Source organism: Nipponia nippon, unplaced genomic scaffold (assembly GCF_047370975.1).
Source record: "Nipponia nippon isolate SJK-2023a ecotype South Korea unplaced genomic scaffold, ASM4737097v1 scaffold_7, whole genome shotgun sequence".
Classification (NCBI taxonomy): domain Eukaryota; kingdom Metazoa; phylum Chordata; class Aves; order Pelecaniformes; family Threskiornithidae; genus Nipponia; species Nipponia nippon.
In genome coordinates, this window is record NW_028262391.1 from 15300171 (window position 1) to 15320564 (window position 20394).

Here is a 20394-nt window from a genome sequence, read left to right on the forward strand (position 1 = left end):
TATGCACTGGGACATTAATGAATGAAGGAATGATTAGTGCGATCACTAAGATGCTCTCTTGAGAGAAGTGTCATGGTTTAACCTGGCAGGCAGCTGAACACCACACAGCTGTTTGCTCACTGTCGTCCATCCCCCCACCCCAGTGGGCTGGGGGAGAGAATCAGTGGAAAAAAAGTAAAAGTAAGATTTGTCGGTTGAGATAAAGACAGTTTAATAGGACAGAAAAGGAAGAGATAATAATAATAAAAAAGTACACAAAATAAGTGATGCACGATGCAATTGCTCACCACCCGCTGACTGATGCCCAGCCAGTTCCCAAGCCCCCAGGCCAGCTTTCCCCCAGTTTATATACTGAGCATGACATCATACGGTATGGAATATCCCTTTGGCCAGTTTGGGTCAGCTGTCCCGACTGTGCCCCTCCCAGCTTCTTGTGCATCTCCAGCCTTCTCAGTCAGTAGAGCATGGGAAGCTGAAAAGTCCTTGACTAGTGTAAGCACTACTTAGCAACAACTAAAACATGAGTTATCAACATTATTCTCATACTAAATCCAAAACACAGCACTATACCAGCTACTAGAAAGAAAATTAGCTCTACCCCAGCTGAAACCAGGAAAAGAAGGCATATTATAATCGAGTTCCCCCACCCTAAACCAAACCGAGAATAAAATCAGAAGATTGAACCTTCATCTCTGAAGGATTTTTCAAGGATGTTAGACAAATTTTCATGAAGAACATAATAAAAATATTTGATCCTATGTTACAGCAAGGAAACCACCCAAGTGACCTTCCTGCCTTATTTACCCAGTCATTTTTATGTTGGCTCAGATCCTTTTAGAAAAAAAAAAAAAAAAAAGAAATCCGAGTATCATCTCCCACATTCTGATGAATGGCCAAGTTGCTTGAACAACGGACAGAAAAATCACTACCAACATGACCCTTTTTTTCTTCCACTTTTGCTTATGGTTCACAATCCTGAACCCAGCGCTGTTTCTTCCAGAGGAGAAAAAAATGCAGATAACGTAGCCCAAAGTGACAGTTGTGGGACAATAAAACTAAATTTAGTATGAATAACTGAGCAGAACAAGTTACCAACCAAGCCTAGACAAATCATTACCCTCAGGCCATAGTTACTTCAGTTCACACAAGCAGCTTGGCTTTCAACTTAAGCATTATACTAGATCACTTACACTTCACATTACAATGGGTTTAAGTACTAGGATACTGTCTCAGGGCAAAGTGTAATACTACAATTATAGGTTTTACATGACAGAATGGTATATTTGGCACTGGCCTCCTGCAAGAGGCTGGGGGCAAGGCCCTGAATAATGCCCCTTAAGGGATTTGAAAATTCTTTTCCCCAGAAATGACCCTTTTAGACTGGTGGAAAACACAAACTTCCAAGACACATTTTTCAGATCCTTTAAATACTTAGATGGTTTAATCTACCAAAACAGATTTATCACCTCTACAGTAAAAACGTGTCTTATACCCATCAGTTTCACCAAAATTCACACCAAATCAAAATTAAGTACCTTAAATTTATTTTGAAAGAGCAAATGATTACGTTATTAACTACAAAAGCTAGAAATATTATTACAAGAAGCAACAAAAAGTCTTCAGACTTAATACTACACTTGACACTGACTTTATTTGTGTCTATCTTTCTGCAGCCAACTCGCAGCTGCAGGAACAAAAGTTCATATTCAAAAAGTAGCTAAGGAGGTGAACAAATGATCTGCCTGCCACATTAAAATACAGGCAAAAAAATATCTAAATATTCAGCATAAAATGCTAAGGAAAGGAGACTTTCTACAGATGTAAAACAAAAATAAGCCACCCTCAAAATACTAGCAAAGAAAGAAAAAAAGCCTCCAAATACTACTGGTCAGGAAACCAATAAATGGCTTGCAAGACACTGAAAAGATGCTACATATAACCTTTTACGTACATGCGTGAAGCATGACAAAAAGGAAGATGAATTTTACAGTAGTTAAGTCCTCCAGACGAAAGTGAAGGATATATATACCTATCCTGCTGCGACTGTGCCGCAGACTACCAAAGACAGAAAACATGGACTTTAAATCTCTACAAAGAGTATCCAGATGTCCTCACAGTGTGCAGTTGTCATAAATCATAAGCTCTCAATGCAGGGATGGCCAACCCCTGGCTTTTAACTCACAGGAAAGCTGAATTACTCTGCATGCGGCCCCCGCTGTGGGGCTGAGTCACATGAGTGCAAGGGGGCCACAGGGGCAGGAGGGCACTGCACAATCCAAACCCTCGGCTGGGGGAGAGAGCGAGTTCACACTGGCGGCTGCTGCTGCTGTTACTCAGGCTTGGGTCTCTGGGGCCCAGCTGCGCACTCGACCCAGATCCGTTCCCTCTCCAAGAGCAGAACACTTGTTCGGCGGCCACTGCCGCTTCCCAGCTATGAACTTTAAAACAAAGCCTAAACACATCTTTTTACACTTTTCAGAACATACATTGTTGAATTAAAAAGCTTACCTTGTCAAGTTTCAGTTCCAGTTCTGTCACATCTCCTTCTACTTCTTCTAAAGCTGCCCTGCATGGTTAAAAAAAGTTTTCCTGTAAAACTTTACACAAAAATACTCTGGGACAGGGGGGAAGGGGCAGGGACATGTTAATTTAACCCATCTGTAGCCACCACAGATCCACTTGAATTTCAACTATAAAACAGCATGGATTTTAGAGAATCACAAGAATTGCAGAAAATTTGACAGTAAAAAGAAGAAAAACTACATCACTGATAAAACATATAGCTTAGTAAAAGATTTGAGATGAAATTTTATTAATCCTAATGTTTGTCACATTGAAACAGGTTTCCTCTATTCTTGTATAGACAGTAGTCTCTATGTTTGAAGGTAATAACAAAGGAAAGAAACTCAGTCTGAGTGAAATTTCTTAGTCAATTCTTTTGGTGACTCTCCTGGCTCAAACCTGCAAACCTACAAACTCATAGCTATGTAATGAATGACCTTGCAATGAGATTATGAAAAATAGCGCATTTGTCATGAGTCAACTGACTTAGCAGTAAGTTCAGATGGCACACTTGTTTCTATCATTTGCCTCTAGTCTAGACTGGTTGCAACTTTCAGCTCAGTCAAATTTTACCTGCCAGTAAAAGTTGCTTTCATGAAGCATTTCTAAAGCATAACTTTTTTTGCTTGAGAGCTGATGCCTCCTTTGACACATCCTTCCTTGCTTATTGCTACCTGAAAAAATAGGAGAAGACCGAGAAAGGATGACACTTTGTTCAGAGAGTTCATGAACATTGCTGTTTCATCAGGCTATTGCCTTGAGAGCTTGAATGTACTAATTTTTGGCAACGAATGCTACACTACAAAAATCTATTCAGCAAGGCTGGGATTTCATATTACACAGAGGTTGGTAGGAACAGCTGTATTCCCATCCCTTGCTCCCACCACAGGGTGCCTCATTCTTTCGGCCATTCCAGCGTAACTGTTCACGGAGCCACACTGTTCACCCGTAGTATTGCGCCTTGGGGAAAAAAAAAAGTATAATAGGAAGTTTTCTGTAATGCTTTTTGGAAATTTGGATCAGATACATTTGACATTGCACTCCTACAAAAAAAACTCTTCCTGGAAAAAGTGAGACAGGCAAGGAAGTACGATTTGGAACAGGAATTTCTTAAGCCAGCTTTACCACTGAGGAGAGAGCACACAGAACCACAGCTTTACTGTCTCTTGCTAATTCCCTTCTAGTTCACATGAGTTCAAGCCAAGAACAAAAAAAAAAAAAAAAAGACTGGATCAGGCTCCAAACTGAGGAAAAGCAGTTTTTACAAGAATAGTTCTGAAAAACACTGCCAATTGCCTGCAGTTCTCAAACATTGAGCATGACATTCCCAGCTTTTTGCGGATTTCGCTAACACAGTTGCATTCCACTTTTTGTATCTAAAGGCATTCCCACAGTTACATCCTAGGTTTTATATCTAAGCACATTCCTGCGCAGTTACATTTTGGCTTCTGCCTCTTCTCTAGCTTCAGACCATAAAGGACTTCAGGCAACATCAATTTCTCTTTTACTTTATTTTCTTCCATAAATTATTAACTTTCATTAAGTCTCTAGAGTTAAACCTTGTTTCAGAGAGCATTACGGAGGAAAAAAAAAAACCAACACAAAGGAAGGAAAAGCATCTCAATATTTAGACTGCAATTTTGTATTCATTTGTTTATAATCACAGTGCAACCAATTTTTATTTGTTTCTTTGGCATTAACATAAAAGCATGATTAAGTAGCTTGTTTACAGAACTGCAGCAAGATCTGATAAGATTTTTTTTTTTTTTTTTAGTATCGTTAACTAGCAAACAGTTCTAGCTCCACGGGACTTAATGAGCTAAAAAGTCTAAGATGCAAGATGAAGAAGAGAGATAAAGGCAGTTAGAGCAGGCAGAATGAAGACAACACGTCTGCTCAGTAATTAAAGCTCTATTCCAAGGGGAAAATTTTAAGACAGAATAAGTTCAACTGAAAGAGAAGTAACAACAGAACATCAAAGGACTGAATAGATGAGGGGAAGGTCAAGAAAGAAGTATAAAGCAAAGCAGAAAGATATCATGGGAGAAGGGAAACATACAGCCCCGCCACCACCTGATTTACTGCAGATCTGTGAACCACCACAGGCCCCCGAAGCACCAGGCTGGTACTCCGGGCTATTTCCCACCACCACCACATGATGGAGGGAAGGTACATCTGGGCCCTACAGCTGGCTATGGATCAAACAGCTGTTAGGTTCCAGCCAAACCCCGTTTCAACTCCTCCTTTGCATAGAACTGGCTACTTTCACTGGTTCCATCACACAAAAACTAGTAGAAAACTTTCTCATACAAACATAGTCAACAGTGTTAGACCAACACTGGATTACAAGCACAAAAACAATGGAGAGGATGCACTCAGATGAAGAGAATACTGATACATATATCTAACAATGTATTAACACTATCTAGTCACAAAAATTGTTTTCATACTGGGTTAGGGAACACATTAAGAACAGCTGATCTGAGCTGTGCTATGTTAATGCTATCCTTGTTTTTCTTAATTTAATACTTTTTGAAACCACAAAGGTGCATCTCTAAAACATCTGTGTCAGGAAATACTTAAAAGTTCACAGAAAACTGTCGTAATTCCGAGTAAACCTCACGTCCACAGCCAAGACCCAATCTCCATCTATAAACACAGGAAGCGGTCATAGAACAGCTGAGGACCAAGTGCCAGACCCGACACGTACCAAAAGTGTTGCTCCTTAGTGAAGTGGGAGCTGGGAGCAGGGTTTGCGTCAGGGTAATCTTAGCCAGAACGCTCTGGCATTAGGAATAAGGATCAAATCTGCCTCAGTATATGATTCCAAGTCAAACATCTGTGGCTTCCCGAGATGTTCAAACACTGCATGGCAACGCACAAAACCAGAACAGCTGCCTCAGGGTGGAGGACAACTTTTACAAATGAGCAGTCTCCCATACTCTTCATGCTCCGTAACGAGGACTCTCAGGAATGTGTTTCTCTCCTCTGCTGTTCCTCCTCTCCTCCACTCCCCCCTCCCAAAACACAGTTCAGTTTGCTAGATACAGCTTCCTGCACAGCCGCATCTGCAATGCAGGAGGAATACAGGAGATGATGGAAGAAAACGCAAGACCTGACTTAGCAACCTTTTTAAGTGAGGATAATGTTCCGCTTAATATCTTTATCCAGTTCTCTTTAATACCTTTATCAATGATTTGGACGAGGGGATCAAGTACACCCTCAGTAAGTTTGCAGATGACGCCAAGTTGGGCAGGAGCATTGATCTGCTGGAGGGTAGGAAGACCCTACACAGGGACCTGGACAGGCTGGATCATTGGGCCGGGGCCAACTGTATGAGGTTCAACAAGGCTCAGTGCTGGGTCCTGCACTTGGGTCACAACCACCCCATGCAACGCTACAGGCTTGGGAAGGAGTGGCTGGAGAGCTGCCCAGCGGAAAAGGACCTGGGGCTGTTGGTTGACAGCTGCCTAAACATGAGCCAGCAGTGTGCTCAGGTGGCCAAGAAGGCCAACAGCATCCTGGCTTGTATCAGAAATAGCATAGCCAGCAGGACTAGGGAGGTGACTGTCCCCCTGTACTCGGCACTGGTGAGGCCGCCACCTTGAATACTGTGTTCAGTTTTGGGCCCCTCACTACAAGAAGGACATCGAAGTGCTGGAGCGTGTCCAAAGGAGGGCAACGAGGCTGGTGAAGGGTCTAGAGCACAAGTCTTATGAGGAGTGGCTGAGGGAGCTGGGGTTGTTTAGCCTGGAGAAGAGGAGGCTGAGGGGAGACCTTATTGCTCTCTATAACTACCTGAAAGGAGGTTGTAGCGAGGTGGGGGTCGGTCTCTTCTCCCTAGTAACAAGCGATAGGATGAGAGGAAACTGCCTCAAGCTGCGCCAGGGGAGGTTTAGGTTGGATATTAGGAAAAATGTCTTCACCAAAATGGTTGTCAAGCATTGGACCAGGCTGCCCAGGGAAGTGGTTGAGTCCTCATCCCTGAGGGTACTTGAAAGACATGTAAATGCAGTGCTTAGGGACATGGTTTAGTGGTAGACTTGATGATCTTAAAGGTCTTTTCCAACCTGAACGATTCTATGATTCTGTTCTATGATTCCGATGTCACCAGTTACCTAGCCCAGCATACAGAAGGAAAGATGAACTCTCTGGTGTCCATCACAGCACTCCCCTTAAGTGACCAGGGAAAGACTTGCTTCCAGGTTAAGGTACTATGGGACTCCAAGAATCCCAGGAACCAAACAGAAAGCTAAACTCTCCTCTAGGAAGAGAATCGGTCACTTTTAGGCCACGAGCTGCAGACACGTACTAAGGAAATAACTTAGTCTGGACTAAACCACTACACACTGCTGACTGTAATGCCAACTGCACTGTGGCCATAGACAAGCGTCTGCTTGGCCTGTTTACTCTTACAGTGTCATAGATGCAAATGGTCAATGCTTTTAAAGTCAGCTGTTCTTCAAACGATATCTAACTGCCATCAAAGCCACATCCTGCCTTTACCCTTTCGCTCATTTGTCATGTTCTAACCTGCATTTTCAGACTGCGCTCCTGAAAGTCAGGAGGCTGGAATCAGCAGTCATTATAAATTAGCTGCTGACAAACAACCAATTGGAGAAGTCAGAGGTGTTATGGATAATTAACAATTAATTATTGTTAATTCTAGAATTAGCACATCCCACTATAAAAAATATTCAAAAGAATGAAAGCCCATTAATAAAGTATTTTACTGTAGTTTGGGATTATTTTTTTTTTATTTTAATTGAGGAAAGTTTAAAGCCTAAATCTTAGATTCAGCTCTTGAATATACTTTCAGAAAAACAGGAACAAGTACACAAAATAAACTCCTATTCCGACGGGGACTTTTGAATATATTAATGTATTTGGACTCATAAAATGGGAATAACAGATTCTCACCATCACAGTTTCAATAATATTACTGCTAAAGTCTTGTCTTCAAGTCTTGGAAAGACACCGCTCTCCTACTTGCACATATTCTATGCAGAAGAGCCCCTTTAATGCACAACTTTGACTTCATTGCAGATGACGTCCTTTCAACTAACATCCACTACAGTTCAATGGTATAAAGTTGACGTGCAAGACTAGCCACAAATTATCAATAGCTAAATCAAAGTATTTGAGTACACATATTCAAGTATGACTACGTTCACATTTTCTTTCATTTACTGCAGTATAATTTCATGAGACCAGCTGTGTATCAGAAGAGTAAATAAAGAAGCATTACTATGCTCCACTGCCAGTGGAGAGCAATTCAGCCTCAGAGGGACCGAGAACACTGAACATGAACCAACAAGCAAACGGTACTGTCATTAACTCCCCTTTGTCCTCTTCAATCGCGTTTCATTTTAAACTTTAAGGACGTTAGGAAAACTGAAAAGCAGTTAAAGATATGTACAGCTCACTAATTGCAAGGGCCAAAGCTAGTTCATAACTGGCTAAAGTAAAAGCAATTGATCATTCTAACTCTCACGTTCAATACAAACCCAATACAGACACTAGTAGAGATTAGCTGCAAGCTATCTGTGCATCCCACAGTGGTATCACAGTTGTAGACGTGTGCCAAAATCAAACTATATCAAAATTACCAAGCACTGATGCTATAGCTTTATGTGATACTAGACTTAGGTTTCAACCTGTGCTGCCCAGATTCAGATGAAAAGGCCAGCAAGATAGTGACGTCTAATCCTTTTGATCCCAATTATCAGACTGAAACAAAATCAGTAATGGAGTTGCTTATGGACCACTCCTAACAGTGACTGTATTCAGCATCCTCAGTGACAGAGGGAAACAGGAGTAAATCAGTCACCAAGTTTCTTATAAAAGGTCAGTAGACATTAATCAGAGGATGGACTACAAACTGTAAGTATGATGTAAAGGCAAATTAAAATGCAGCTATACCACACAAGATACCACACTTTCTCACCTAATTGGTCCGCTTGCTCTCTCCCTCCACACACACATAGCAGTTGCACCTTGGTATCACACTCCAGATGCTAAGGAACTACTTACAGATTAGTTTAGAAACAGACACGGACTAATTGCTGAGGGTAAAATCAAGCTGGGAGAACACACACAACACCATGACTAATGCCACTGTACAGAAAAATACAGTGTTGACAGCAAAGTCCTCCCAATAGAAATCTGTTGTGAATGTCACAGAAAAGACAAAATAGCAATACTGTACCAAACAAGTAAACAGTCAGTTCTACTGGAGATACGTTTCAAGCTGCCATACCCCATCTGCCCTCTCTGCTAAAAACCCCAAGGATCAACAGACATTTCACCTACAAGAGGCTGTAACATAACACAGCTATGGCAAAAACACTAAAAAGGCAATAATTTGATGATGCTGTTCCACCCAAACCAAGTTGTAACTCCTTTGTAACCAAAACTCCTGATCCTCTCCACTTTGAATGAGAACGGAGGATGGAAGTAACACAACCTTTCTGGGCGACCTGTTCCCGTGCTTAACCCTCAATGCATGTCATTTGCATTGCTGCACCTTTTAATCATCATCTCTTTCTACTGTGCACCTAAAAACAAAACCCACACCTATACCTATTACCTGAACTCTGTAATCTACTGGGTAACTGAAGACAGCAATTAGATCCTCCATGAGCCTTCTTAGCCTGAAGAAGGCCACAGCCTTCATCCTCTCCTTGAATTCCACGTACTCCATTCCAGTTGCCTTTAGCTGCACATCCTTCATTGTGGTAATATCTTTCTTTTACCAGCAGGATCCCAAATTGGTCGTAACACTCCAGACTGAGCCTCATGACAGCTAAATACAGGGTAATCATCTCTTCCCTCAACTTGCCCACTATGCTCTTGCTAATGCAGCCTAATACACCGCCAGTTTTCACTGCCGCACAGGCACGCTGTTGACTGATGGTCCATTTGCTGTTCACCAGGACGCAGAGGTCCCGGTCTGCCAGCACAGCTGCATGGGGTTGTTCCTCTTCAGAGGAAGTCTTCACATTTGTGCTGGTTAAACTTCAGGAGCTTTCTACCAGTGCTTTCCTCTACCTTGCTGAGGTCCTTCTGAATGGCAGACCTACCCTCTAGCATATCAACTGTTCCCTCCATCATTGTGTACTTGACTTGATTTCCTTTATCTATAGTTAGCTATAAAAAGGTATCTAGAGGCATCTTAACCAACATGCTAACAAGTAATACATTTGGTACATGTATAATGGCATCAGACAACCACAGATTAAAAAAGAAACATGACATATTGAGGGACAAAGAAGTCATACACTGAACAATAAGGCCTAACAACCTTGGATAACAGCACGGATACATACAAGAAGAGTTTTATAACTTATGAGATGTGTCATAATCATTAATATGGTCTGAAGAAAGAACACTGTTGCAGCCTGTCACAGAACCCACTGAAGTCCTCTGCAGTTTGGCACTGCAGACATTTTTCCCTGCTGGCACAGAGCCCCTCCACGCTGAGGAACAGATGATGAATGCTCCCTGACAGGCCGAGATAAACTTCCTCAGTCATGCTAGTAGTCCTTACACAATTAATTCTTCAGTCATTGCCACAAAACGTTTTATCAATAGCTTGGAAAGGCTTCACAACATGAACAGTAGCACTTTGAATCAGAAATGTGACGTTCTATTTAACCCCACCCCGAAATCCTAGAAGTTTTCTATGAGCTTGGTGGATTGAAATACGGAAATGCATTTCCTGATCTGAAGATTATCAACAAACCAAGTTTTCTCAGGTCCATAGCAAGCACTATCCACGTTTCAAATCTCCCCAGAGAAAATAAACAAGAATCAAGTCCTCAATATTAGAGGAACCATTCTTCTATTTCTCCCAAGTCAGACTTCTCCTCTTACAAAATAATCAAATTAAATAAGACAATGGTATTTACTGAATTCACTTAAGCATTAAAGCAAAAGTCTGCTTGTAGGTACCAGTTTTTAAGGTCATCTTCACCTACAAAGTTTAGTTCGTCCTCAGTAATTCATATGGCCTTTGATATAACAAAGAAAGAAACAGGACAAATCCCTTCAAGATGCATGCTTCACTTTATTTGTTTTTTATTGCGAGACTACACACGGCTCAAGAGATAATGAACATTATAAACAAGTCAGTCTTCAAAAAGGAACAAGTTCTATTGCACTTAATATACAAGGCTGAAAGTCAAAGTGATTACCACTAAACTTGCAGCAGCATTTAATGTATCATACACAGTCTGTAAGGACATCTGTGCTACCTGCTGCCCCTAAACTCTCAAGCTTTTTCTCTCATTACTCTTTCGCAGTAAATTGCCAGAAATGCCCAACAGTGTTGTTTTCTTAATAGTTTTGCCCAGTATTTTTCCCCTAAGCTTTTTTACCTGAGGAGAGCCTGATAGATAGTAAGCCTAAGTAGGAAATCAGCAACCTTTTTCTTCCACAAAGATTCTGATAAGCAGGATTCTCTTCATCTTTCAACTTAAATGTGTTGTTCATTATGGGACAGCTGTTAACAAGATGGGGAGACAATGGTGACCATGAAAGCATCACAGACAAGAAGCTGATTACATTGTTAAACGTAAGCAAACGCAGATAAGAATGCAACACACCACAATACCCGCCCTGCAGAACTTTGACTAGTAATTCCAACATCTCAAGAATGAGTCAAAAGCTTTTTAGGAGGCCTTACTATCAGATAAAGTAGGAATATAGTATCAAGATGTTGCAACAAAAAAAGGGCAGCAGAAACAAGCTCAAGAAGCTGATGGTGCTGCACAGAAACTTCTTGTTGCTGAAAACTTGCAAACATCACCGGGCTGCTTTAATCTTTTAAATCTCAGCAACTACCCAGGAGCACAGAAACAGCAGAAGGAATGAAGGATTTCAACATTTGAAGACTCAAATATGTAGTAAGGTCAGGAAGTGGAATAATAAATATAGCCATCAAGCAACCAACTGCAAAGGATACAAGATAGGACATCCCTCCATCCAAACACTACGCCCTATTAGCCGCAAGATCTGGAGTTCCTAGTCAGATGCTAAGCAGTCATGTCAACTTCTCTTTTAACAGCTCTAAGTAATAACAACCTGAGGACGAATGAAGAAATTAATCCCTGATTTGGAAAGATACCCCTTATGTACCTCAAATGCAGCCAATACAAAAGACAGGGTTAGCAGTGCCTGAAAAACAGAAAGAGTAAATATCACTAGATTCCCCCAGTATAGGATTCTCAGTATCAGTATGTTCAAAACTGATACAGTAAGACAGCCACCTGTACAGAAAACATCCTATAAAGTAGAGGCAACTGGAGATCAGAGTACTCTGTAATTAATCAAAGAACACTCTTTACAGATACCGTATAATCTTGATATGGGTCTTCTGTTTGCTCTGATTTCAGAAAAACAAGGCAATATCTGTCCCTTTCTTTTTGTAATTTCCTTAGCTGCTAACTTATACCTACTACAGTTAGAAAAGTACTGTTGTGTCCAAACCACCATAAGATGGCAAAGCCTTTATAGTAAGAGCTCACCGTGTTTCAGAAGAGCTAAGGACCATTAGCTCTCTACAATTCCACTTACATCAGGTGGATCTTCTTTACTAAAACCAGAGGAAAGTTTCAGATTTGCTATGAAGAGAGTCCTCAGCAAGTATTTACCCTTTTTGTCCATTTCAGAAGCTGAATATTTTGGTAATACACTTTGGCAAAATCAGAATGCTCTATCTGACAGTCAGAGGGGAAGTTGCAGCCTTGTTGCAATAGACAAATTCAGAACTTGAATTCTTTGTTTAGCTATTAGGTATATACACATACATGTATCTCACACTCAGTTACCATAAGTGTATTTTACATGTAAATTAATAGTTTTATTGTGGAGTTTTGTTTTCCCTCATACTGCAAAGAAACAGTCTTTGTTTGCCCTTTATGCCTTTGCACTGAAGCAGCCAGTCAAATGAATCCAATTCCAAGATAACAGAGTACGTAAGCATTAGGAGTAGGAGAATACAGAAATACAGTGTATTGGTGTTTTCCTCCAATGTACTGTTTTCACGTTTGGAAAAGCCAGTCTCCCTTCTTCTTCATCCCTCTCAAATGATAATGGGTAATCTATTAAAAAAATAAGCATTTGGAACATTATAGCATAAAAACTACAAAATGCATATGGTACACCCACAGCCCTGGAAAAGGTTTAAGTATTCTTTGGGTACATTTAGTATCTTTTCTCCCACTACTTTTAGTCATCAGGGGATTTTATAGACCCTGGGCTTTCATTCATCTATCAACGCTAATTGCAGGTAAGCTATTTCTCAACCAAACAGAAGCTTACATATCCTTTATTAATTACATTCTAAAGGCTTTTCATCTCCGATCAACTACAAATATTTTCAAACAAAATCTTGGAAGAGCGATACTTACAATATAGCGGATATTTTGCAATAGTAGGCACATTTAACACTTCACCTTGTCATTTTTCATCATTCATTTTGCGATAAATCAAGTAGGATAAAATAAACAGGCAGATATGTTCTTCAAAATCAGACACTTGACAAAAGAAAACATTCCAGGTAGTTAAATGAGTACTTTTAAAAATCATTCTCCACAAACTGGAGATTCTTCTGGAGAATAATCCTGTAGGGTGTGCATATGTGCGTATACTTTTTAAACATACTCCAATTTAGTAACACAAATTCAGCCAGAAGTTGCATCCTCAATGAAATATCAGAGATTCCTCAGTCATCTTAAACAGTTTTTATCCTCAATAACAACCCTGACCAGCAAAGCCAATACATTTGTTCTATTCTTGTAGTGTACCTTATCTGATCAAATACTGGTATCTAAGCATAGATACCCGAGTTAGTCATCTAAATCACCTTTGGAAACGATGGAGTAGAAACACGCTATTTCCAGGGTGCAGTTCACCTTATCATGACCCATATGGCTAAAACAAATCCAGAGGCACTTGGGATACAACCATGAATCTTCATTAAGATTTGAAGGAGCCTAAGCCTAAGATCTGCCTTAAGAAGAGAGATAGCTACACAGATGAGATGAACTCTACTTTTCCTGTTTAAGGAAGTTAAGAAAGAATGGGCCTATTTCATTAATTACCGAACTCTTTATACAGACAGGAACTCCAACCAACTTACATGAATGCTACAAGTCTAGGAAAGACAAGATATAACCCACATTTCCAGTTGAGCAGTGAGTCTTTTTAACACCTTTTGCTAGTCCCAGTTAAGATCACAAGGCCCAACACTGCTCCACCTACATTATTTTTTCTTCTTCACCCACCCAGCTCTTACTTAGGTCATCTTAAACCTAAAGTATATGAGCAACAGCATGTTACATAAAACCAATGATATTGTAATAACACCACATGTTCTTTACATTAAAGGTCACCAGAAGAATCCAGTCAAATGCAGAGTCTGACTACTTTCATGAAGTACTCCGAACAAACAAAAAAACCACACTCAAGCTGCACCTTTCTATTTTAACAATAAGCAACATTCAGCCTCCCATTACTGCCGACTGACGAGCAGCCATAGCAGCAAGGGAATCACTGGAGAGCTGGAGTCTAGGAAGGCATCAGAAAGTGGGACGGGTCTCCCGGTACCGACTCACACCAGGGACCACCGCTGCGCAAAGCAGTTGCGGGAGCCCTGAACCCAGCTCGGATGGCTGCGGCAGTGAGGAAGGGGAGAGAAGAGGCTCAGCGCCTCCCCAGGTAGAGACCACGGAGCAGAAAACCAAACCCCATCTCCCAGCTTAAATTCCACACCTCTCTTTTGCAGCAGGGATAGTGTTCACAGCCAGAAGGCAGACTCTGAATACAACACGCCTTTCTTTTGTACCAAAGGAATGAATTCAATTCAAATTTCAATCCACAAAATGTCATTCTAAAAATCAGCACACAAAAATCTGTTACATGATCTACAGCACTACGTAAGATATATATCTTTTTAAAAGTAATTACAAGATCACTTATAATTGAAGACTAGGATATTTAAAATGCACAGAAATGTTGAGTGTGTTTGATACCCATGTGTTCCTACTTAAATTAACATCTGGCACCCAGAAAAATGGAAATCTGGAATTCTTCTGCATAGAAATTGGTTTTTAAAATTTTGTCAGATGGAATACATTTCACTACATATGGCTTCTCCAATTTCTCTTTGTATTATATCCAGCTTAAAATACAAAAAAACATTTTGGAAGTTTAGAAGCTTCAAAATCACATTGTGCAAACTGATCACTAGCTCTGCTTTATGTTAATTCATAGAAAGTTGCCAGCAGAGGTCTTCCTTTAATGACTGTTACTGAAGGCGTATCGTAAACTCATGGAAGAAAAAAAAGGTAGTTTGTGCGTGCGCACTGACTACTGTTAGACTCTCTCTCATGCAAACCACAATGCAGCTATTTAAATCCCCACTACTACTGACAAATGAACTCAAAATGATTCAAGAGCATCGTGCCTGCATATTGTAGAGTCTTGGAATTTCAAACAGAAAACTTAGAATATCAAACAGAAAGCCTGATTCACAGAAAGATTCATGCCACACAAACAAGTTTGCCAACCATCTGACAGGCATTTTCTGTTCAAAACCTCCTCTCATTCATAAAATACTTGAAGGGACTATTTTGCAGCAAATTATTTTCTTAGTCTGTCCTTGTGTCTTGTCAGTATGAAAATGTATACAGGGCATCAACTCATAAATTAGATTTCTCCTCTGAGCAGGCATGAGTTACGTACAGTGCATCAAAACAACGGATTTACCCTAGGTCTGAGGCCTGGCTACTTTTAATATTCACAAAGTACATGTTAACTGTAAAGTAATTATTCTGCCGCATATGCAAGGACTCCTCTTGAAGAGATCATCAGGAAAGCAAAACAATGTTCTAGTCTACTGAACTGCTTAAAATTGTTTAGCTTATGATCATAATGACAATATCTACTATTTCTCATGGTCTTGATCTAATCTTTTAGTCATATGAAAGAGTGGCAACAATCCAGGATTTATATTGTCACACAGTGAAGCATGGAAAACTGCTGCAGATATTAAAATAATGTTACAGTCCACATGCTAATCTGTAGTTCCTCATTTCCATTGCAAACAGCTACTTTTGCTGTTACTTTTTGGTAGTGGCAGATTTGTAACAAAAGCAAACCACCTAAATTATTACCTAAACTCACAGGGTTATCTAAATCTCAAACAAACAGCACAGTATCTGCTCAAAAAGATCACAAATGCATTTACACAGTTTAAACTTCTATACATGTTTTTAAACTGAGTTCTGCATGTACAAGTCAGAGGAAAAAAAAAAAAGGAAGTAAATTAGTGAGAATTTATTCATTCACATAAATATAAGGTGCTAAGACATAACATTAAGTAACCACATGGGCTTTTTGGGTAGGGTTGTTTGTTTTGGTGTGGTTTTTTTTGGTTTTTTTTTTTTTTCTCCACTCCCTCATGACACTTCTGTATTTGCATTTTCTTGAAATACTAAATTAATTGATTTAGCCAGAAAGGCCTGCATCAAGACCCAGGCAAGGGTTCTTGGCTCTGTAAACCATAATTTCAGTAGGAATGTTTCCGTAGTCATCAATGAAAATTAGATATTTTCCTTTCCTTTTTCTCCCAAAGCAGATTATCAGGATGGAGTTTGCTTTGGGAACGTTTTAGAATGGTTTACTATAGTAAAAATTTACCAATAACTTAAGCCATATTGTTCACTGCATGAAGTAAGAACAGGAAAAATGCTGACTCTAAATAATACAGTTCTGAGTACAAGGTTGTCAAGAAGCTAAGGCTGAAAAAAGATCACAGGACATTACTAACGGCTAAATCAGCACACTTGCTATTCGATGGTCAACGATTTCACAGATGCATACAGGAAAAAACAAAGCTACCCAAAGCCCGCCTAGCCCAAGACAGATAGATTTCTATTTTATAGTTGCCGCCTTCCTAATGAATATTCTATTTACTAACCCTGCTTTCCAGAAATTTTACCATTGATATTCTTCCCCCCCAAAATATAAAGCTATCATGTCCATAACTTTAGTCCTTAATGTAATTACATGAGATGTGCTTAGCCAACATAAATGAGACACTCCAGGCTAAAGAACTAAACCTCTTCAAATCTATATTTAAAACTTGAATGACTGTAAGAGCTTGTATAATTACAGTTACATTGTGCGCACACACACACACACACAAATAAGCTGTCCTTCTAATTCTGCAGTACTCATTAAAGATCAGTTGCACAGGCTTAATTAATATCAGCTCTTCAGCAATTGATCCTGCTGCTGTGTTACCCGAACATTATGATAGCTAGCAGATTTTGTTACTACTTCCACTGTAAGCTCCCTTCTCAGTGTGTGGGGTTTTTTAAACATTCCCAGATAAAAACTTTAAAAGACCAAAACCAAGGAAATTAACATTTTAAGTTCCTATTAGCAATTTGAGATAGTTAAGATTTTTCAGTTTTTTGTTACCTAATGTAAATCATAATCAAACAACAAAGAAACAGAATCAGAACCACCGTTAAAAGTTTGCTGTCATAATTATGAATTACAAAGGTTAGGGTTTTTTTTTTTTTTTCAATTAAAACAATTTAGGTGCACTAACCAAATCAAGACAACCTGATTTCAGGACACACTTCTCTAATCTCCGTTAGGAAGGACTGTAACAGCTTACTACTAAATTTGAAAAGGCTTTAAAAGATTTCAGTGTGAGAGATTTTGATGAAATGTATTTGAGAGGGATCTTCAATAAAACTGCTTTACTCTAGTATGGTTACCCTAGAAGAAAATGCTCTAACATTGGATCCTATCTTCCAATACATCCCCCTTTCTTTAGGTCAATTATTTTCTTAATGTACATTTGAAAGATGTAGTCACAAATTTAAAAATAAATAAATCATTGACTAGAGACTGAGTAGAACAGCACATTCACTGTAATCTCCACAGAAGTGAAGAATCAGAAACCTGGAAGCACTGTTTAACTCCATCAGACTCCCAGCAGTGCAGACGGAGATGTTGTACACGTGTAACTCACCACCATCCCACTAAGATTGTCCTCTATGTCACTACACTTCGGCTATGAAAAGCGCTGTTCTACAATCACATACTGGCAATTATAAACATAACCACATAAGTATGAAAAATGGTAAACGCCAATGTAGAAGCAAATGTTTGGCAGCTTTCTTTCTCTTTCAACTTACTGTATCTTTATTTTTCAGTTATTCTGCAATACTTTCCACCCTGCCTCGACAAGTAAGTTACAAACTTGCTTTTCAGCCCCAAATACCAAGGGCAGAAAGCCCTGAGCAAACGTTTCTTTGGAAATGCCTCCTAAAAAAGTTAGGTAAGCCTGAGCAAAACAAACACATCTCCTACGCAGACAGAGTTCTTGGTCACATACCTCTTAACACCTTAAATGTGGCTGAGTTTACCCATGTGAGCAGCCTCAGTGATTTCAAGGGTACCACAACCACACACAGATTACCCACACCATAAACACACGCGGACTAAGAGGGGTTTACTGGCTACTCGCAGTACTGTAGCGCAGCAGGTTAGGAAGCAGGCTGCGCTGCGGCACCGTACCCGCTGGAAGTCAACACAGAAGGGACAAGTTTACCGATGGTCCAATTTCTATGTTTTCTTCAGATAGTAACAAGCAGATCAAAGTATATGCGTTAGGCACAACGCCCATTTCTCTGACTATTGAACAAGACCTGTTCCAAATAGGTGAAATAAGTCACTTTCTTATATTACGCACGTTTTAAAGTGACAAAACACTTCCTGTTACCTGGGAAACAGATGCTTAGCGACTAAACTTTGGTTACACAGTACTAAAGAAGAGAGAAAAAAATCTGTAAATCTAGAAAGCCATAAAGCGGCATGAGTGACCTATTCAGCCCGCATCCCCTACATAAGCATGAGGTGCATCTCAGGCTCCCCCATTCAGATAGACCAGAATCAAAGCCACAGAAGAAGAAAACCAACACACGTACCAGGGAGCTTCAGTGACTTACGCTGCAGGCCTGCCTACACAAAGTAATCCTTTAGTTCAATCCAAATGGAAGACTCCTCAGACAAGTCCCTTTGAAGGGAATACACTATCACCACCAGTTCTACCCAGAAACTACCCATGATATACTTTTACTAAGAATGGCAGCTGGCAACAGTTTCATTTATATTCTTTCATCTACCTCATTCATCCATCATCTGTTCTGCAGCTGGGGTCTCAGGAAGTGAGCAGAAAATTGAACACACACAAAAATTTAAGCTTCAACAACAGTGACAGATAAGGACAAAGAAATTCTTTCAAAAATACACAGCTTTTTACTGATGCATTTTTAAAGACTGGAGCAGACAAGTTTTTTCTAGAGAGTTCTTATAATTGCACATATCTCAAGCAACCGAATTTTGCTTTTTTTATTATTCATTGTTTATCAAGATTGTTAACTGTTACTTACAGCAGATATATTTCCACATCACTATAACTTGCTTCTCCTTTCTAAAAAATTTGGGTTCAGAGTGATCCATGTGGCTGCTACAGTGCGTACCTCACTCATTAAGAGAAAATGTTCTTTAGTTACCAGAAGAAAAAACGAAAATGAAATATCAGTGTAAAAGCCTGGTCCATTACACACTGAAACTCTAATTGTTTAAACGTAAGGAGAAAGTGTTATTTCACAATACCATTTGCGTATCAAAAAACCACTCCAGGAATTCCTGATTATACACATGGGACTTGCCAGCACAGCTCAGTTCTTACTACTCAAGGACTGCTCCAAGGCACCTCCCCAGGCAACTTCTTCATTTGATGGGAAGTCATCGACGCACTGCAGGAGAACTGCAAACGCATTTCCTTGCTAGATCTTTGGTCCGTCCATACTTTATGAGAGGGAGTCATGAAGGAAAAGCATGTGATTTCAGTGAGATTATTTTCAAAGCTTCAAAGGAAGAGTGGATTTAAAAAAAATACAACTGCAAATCTGCAAAAATGTGCCTGAATTCATAGCCTTTTCATAGAGTCATAGAATGCTTGGGGATGGAAGGGACCTTAAAGGCCATCTAGTCCATCCTCCCTGCAATGGGCAGGGACATCTACAACTAGATCAGGCTGCTCAGAGCCCCATCCAGCCTGGCCTTGAATGTTTCCAAGGATGGGGCATCTACCACCTCTCTGGGCAACCTGTTCCAGTGTTTCACTACCCTCATGGTAAAAAATTTCTTCCTTATATCTAGTCTGAAATTTTCCATTACCCTTTTCGAAACCAGTTTCGAAACCTCAAGTTTCCAACTCCAAACTGATCAGGTACGTCATAAGTTTACAAACCTAGTGATGCAATAGGCCATCATTGCTTAAGGTTTTATAATTCAAAGACTTCTTTATCTACTGGGGGTGGGAGGAAAGCATGCCTTACTATGAAATAACCCACCATACTTCTGACGTGAATCTTTATAGCCATTATTATCTAATCACATATCAGCAACTCAACGGTGACAAATGATGCTCCCTTCATATACATATTGAACAAGCAATCAAACCTTTACTACTTTGATTTGGGTAACTATGGTATTCCCAATTACATCCCAAAGCCAAAAGAGATCAACATGAACTTCATGAGAAACAGATAAGCAAGAAAGCCATGTGTCTGAAGCTGTATGTAGTAGCATGTTTTAAAAGATTTAAATAGCTCCCTGTGAAAACAGGGATTTGGTGACTCAGGAACTCTGATTCACCCACGTCCTCCCAGTTCTCTCCACGACTATAAGAAAGTAAACTATGACATTTCTGTACACTGTATGCCTCCCAACAGGTTTATT

The 20394-nt window shown here is 39.9% G+C and overlaps 1 protein-coding gene across 6 annotated transcripts in view; it reads right to left on the reverse strand.

Annotated features, from left to right (window-relative positions):
* Positions 1-20394, reverse strand: part of ACAP2 (ArfGAP with coiled-coil, ankyrin repeat and PH domains 2) — a 72950-nt gene that overhangs the window by 49831 nt on the left and 2725 nt on the right. For all 6 annotated transcript variants that reach the window (XM_087738921.1, XM_087738919.1, XM_009468466.2 and 3 more), the window contains exon 2: positions 2509-2566. In XM_087738921.1, the coding sequence (XP_087595047.1) occupies positions 2509-2566 (58 nt within the window). The remainder of the gene's footprint in view (positions 1-2508; positions 2567-20394) is intronic.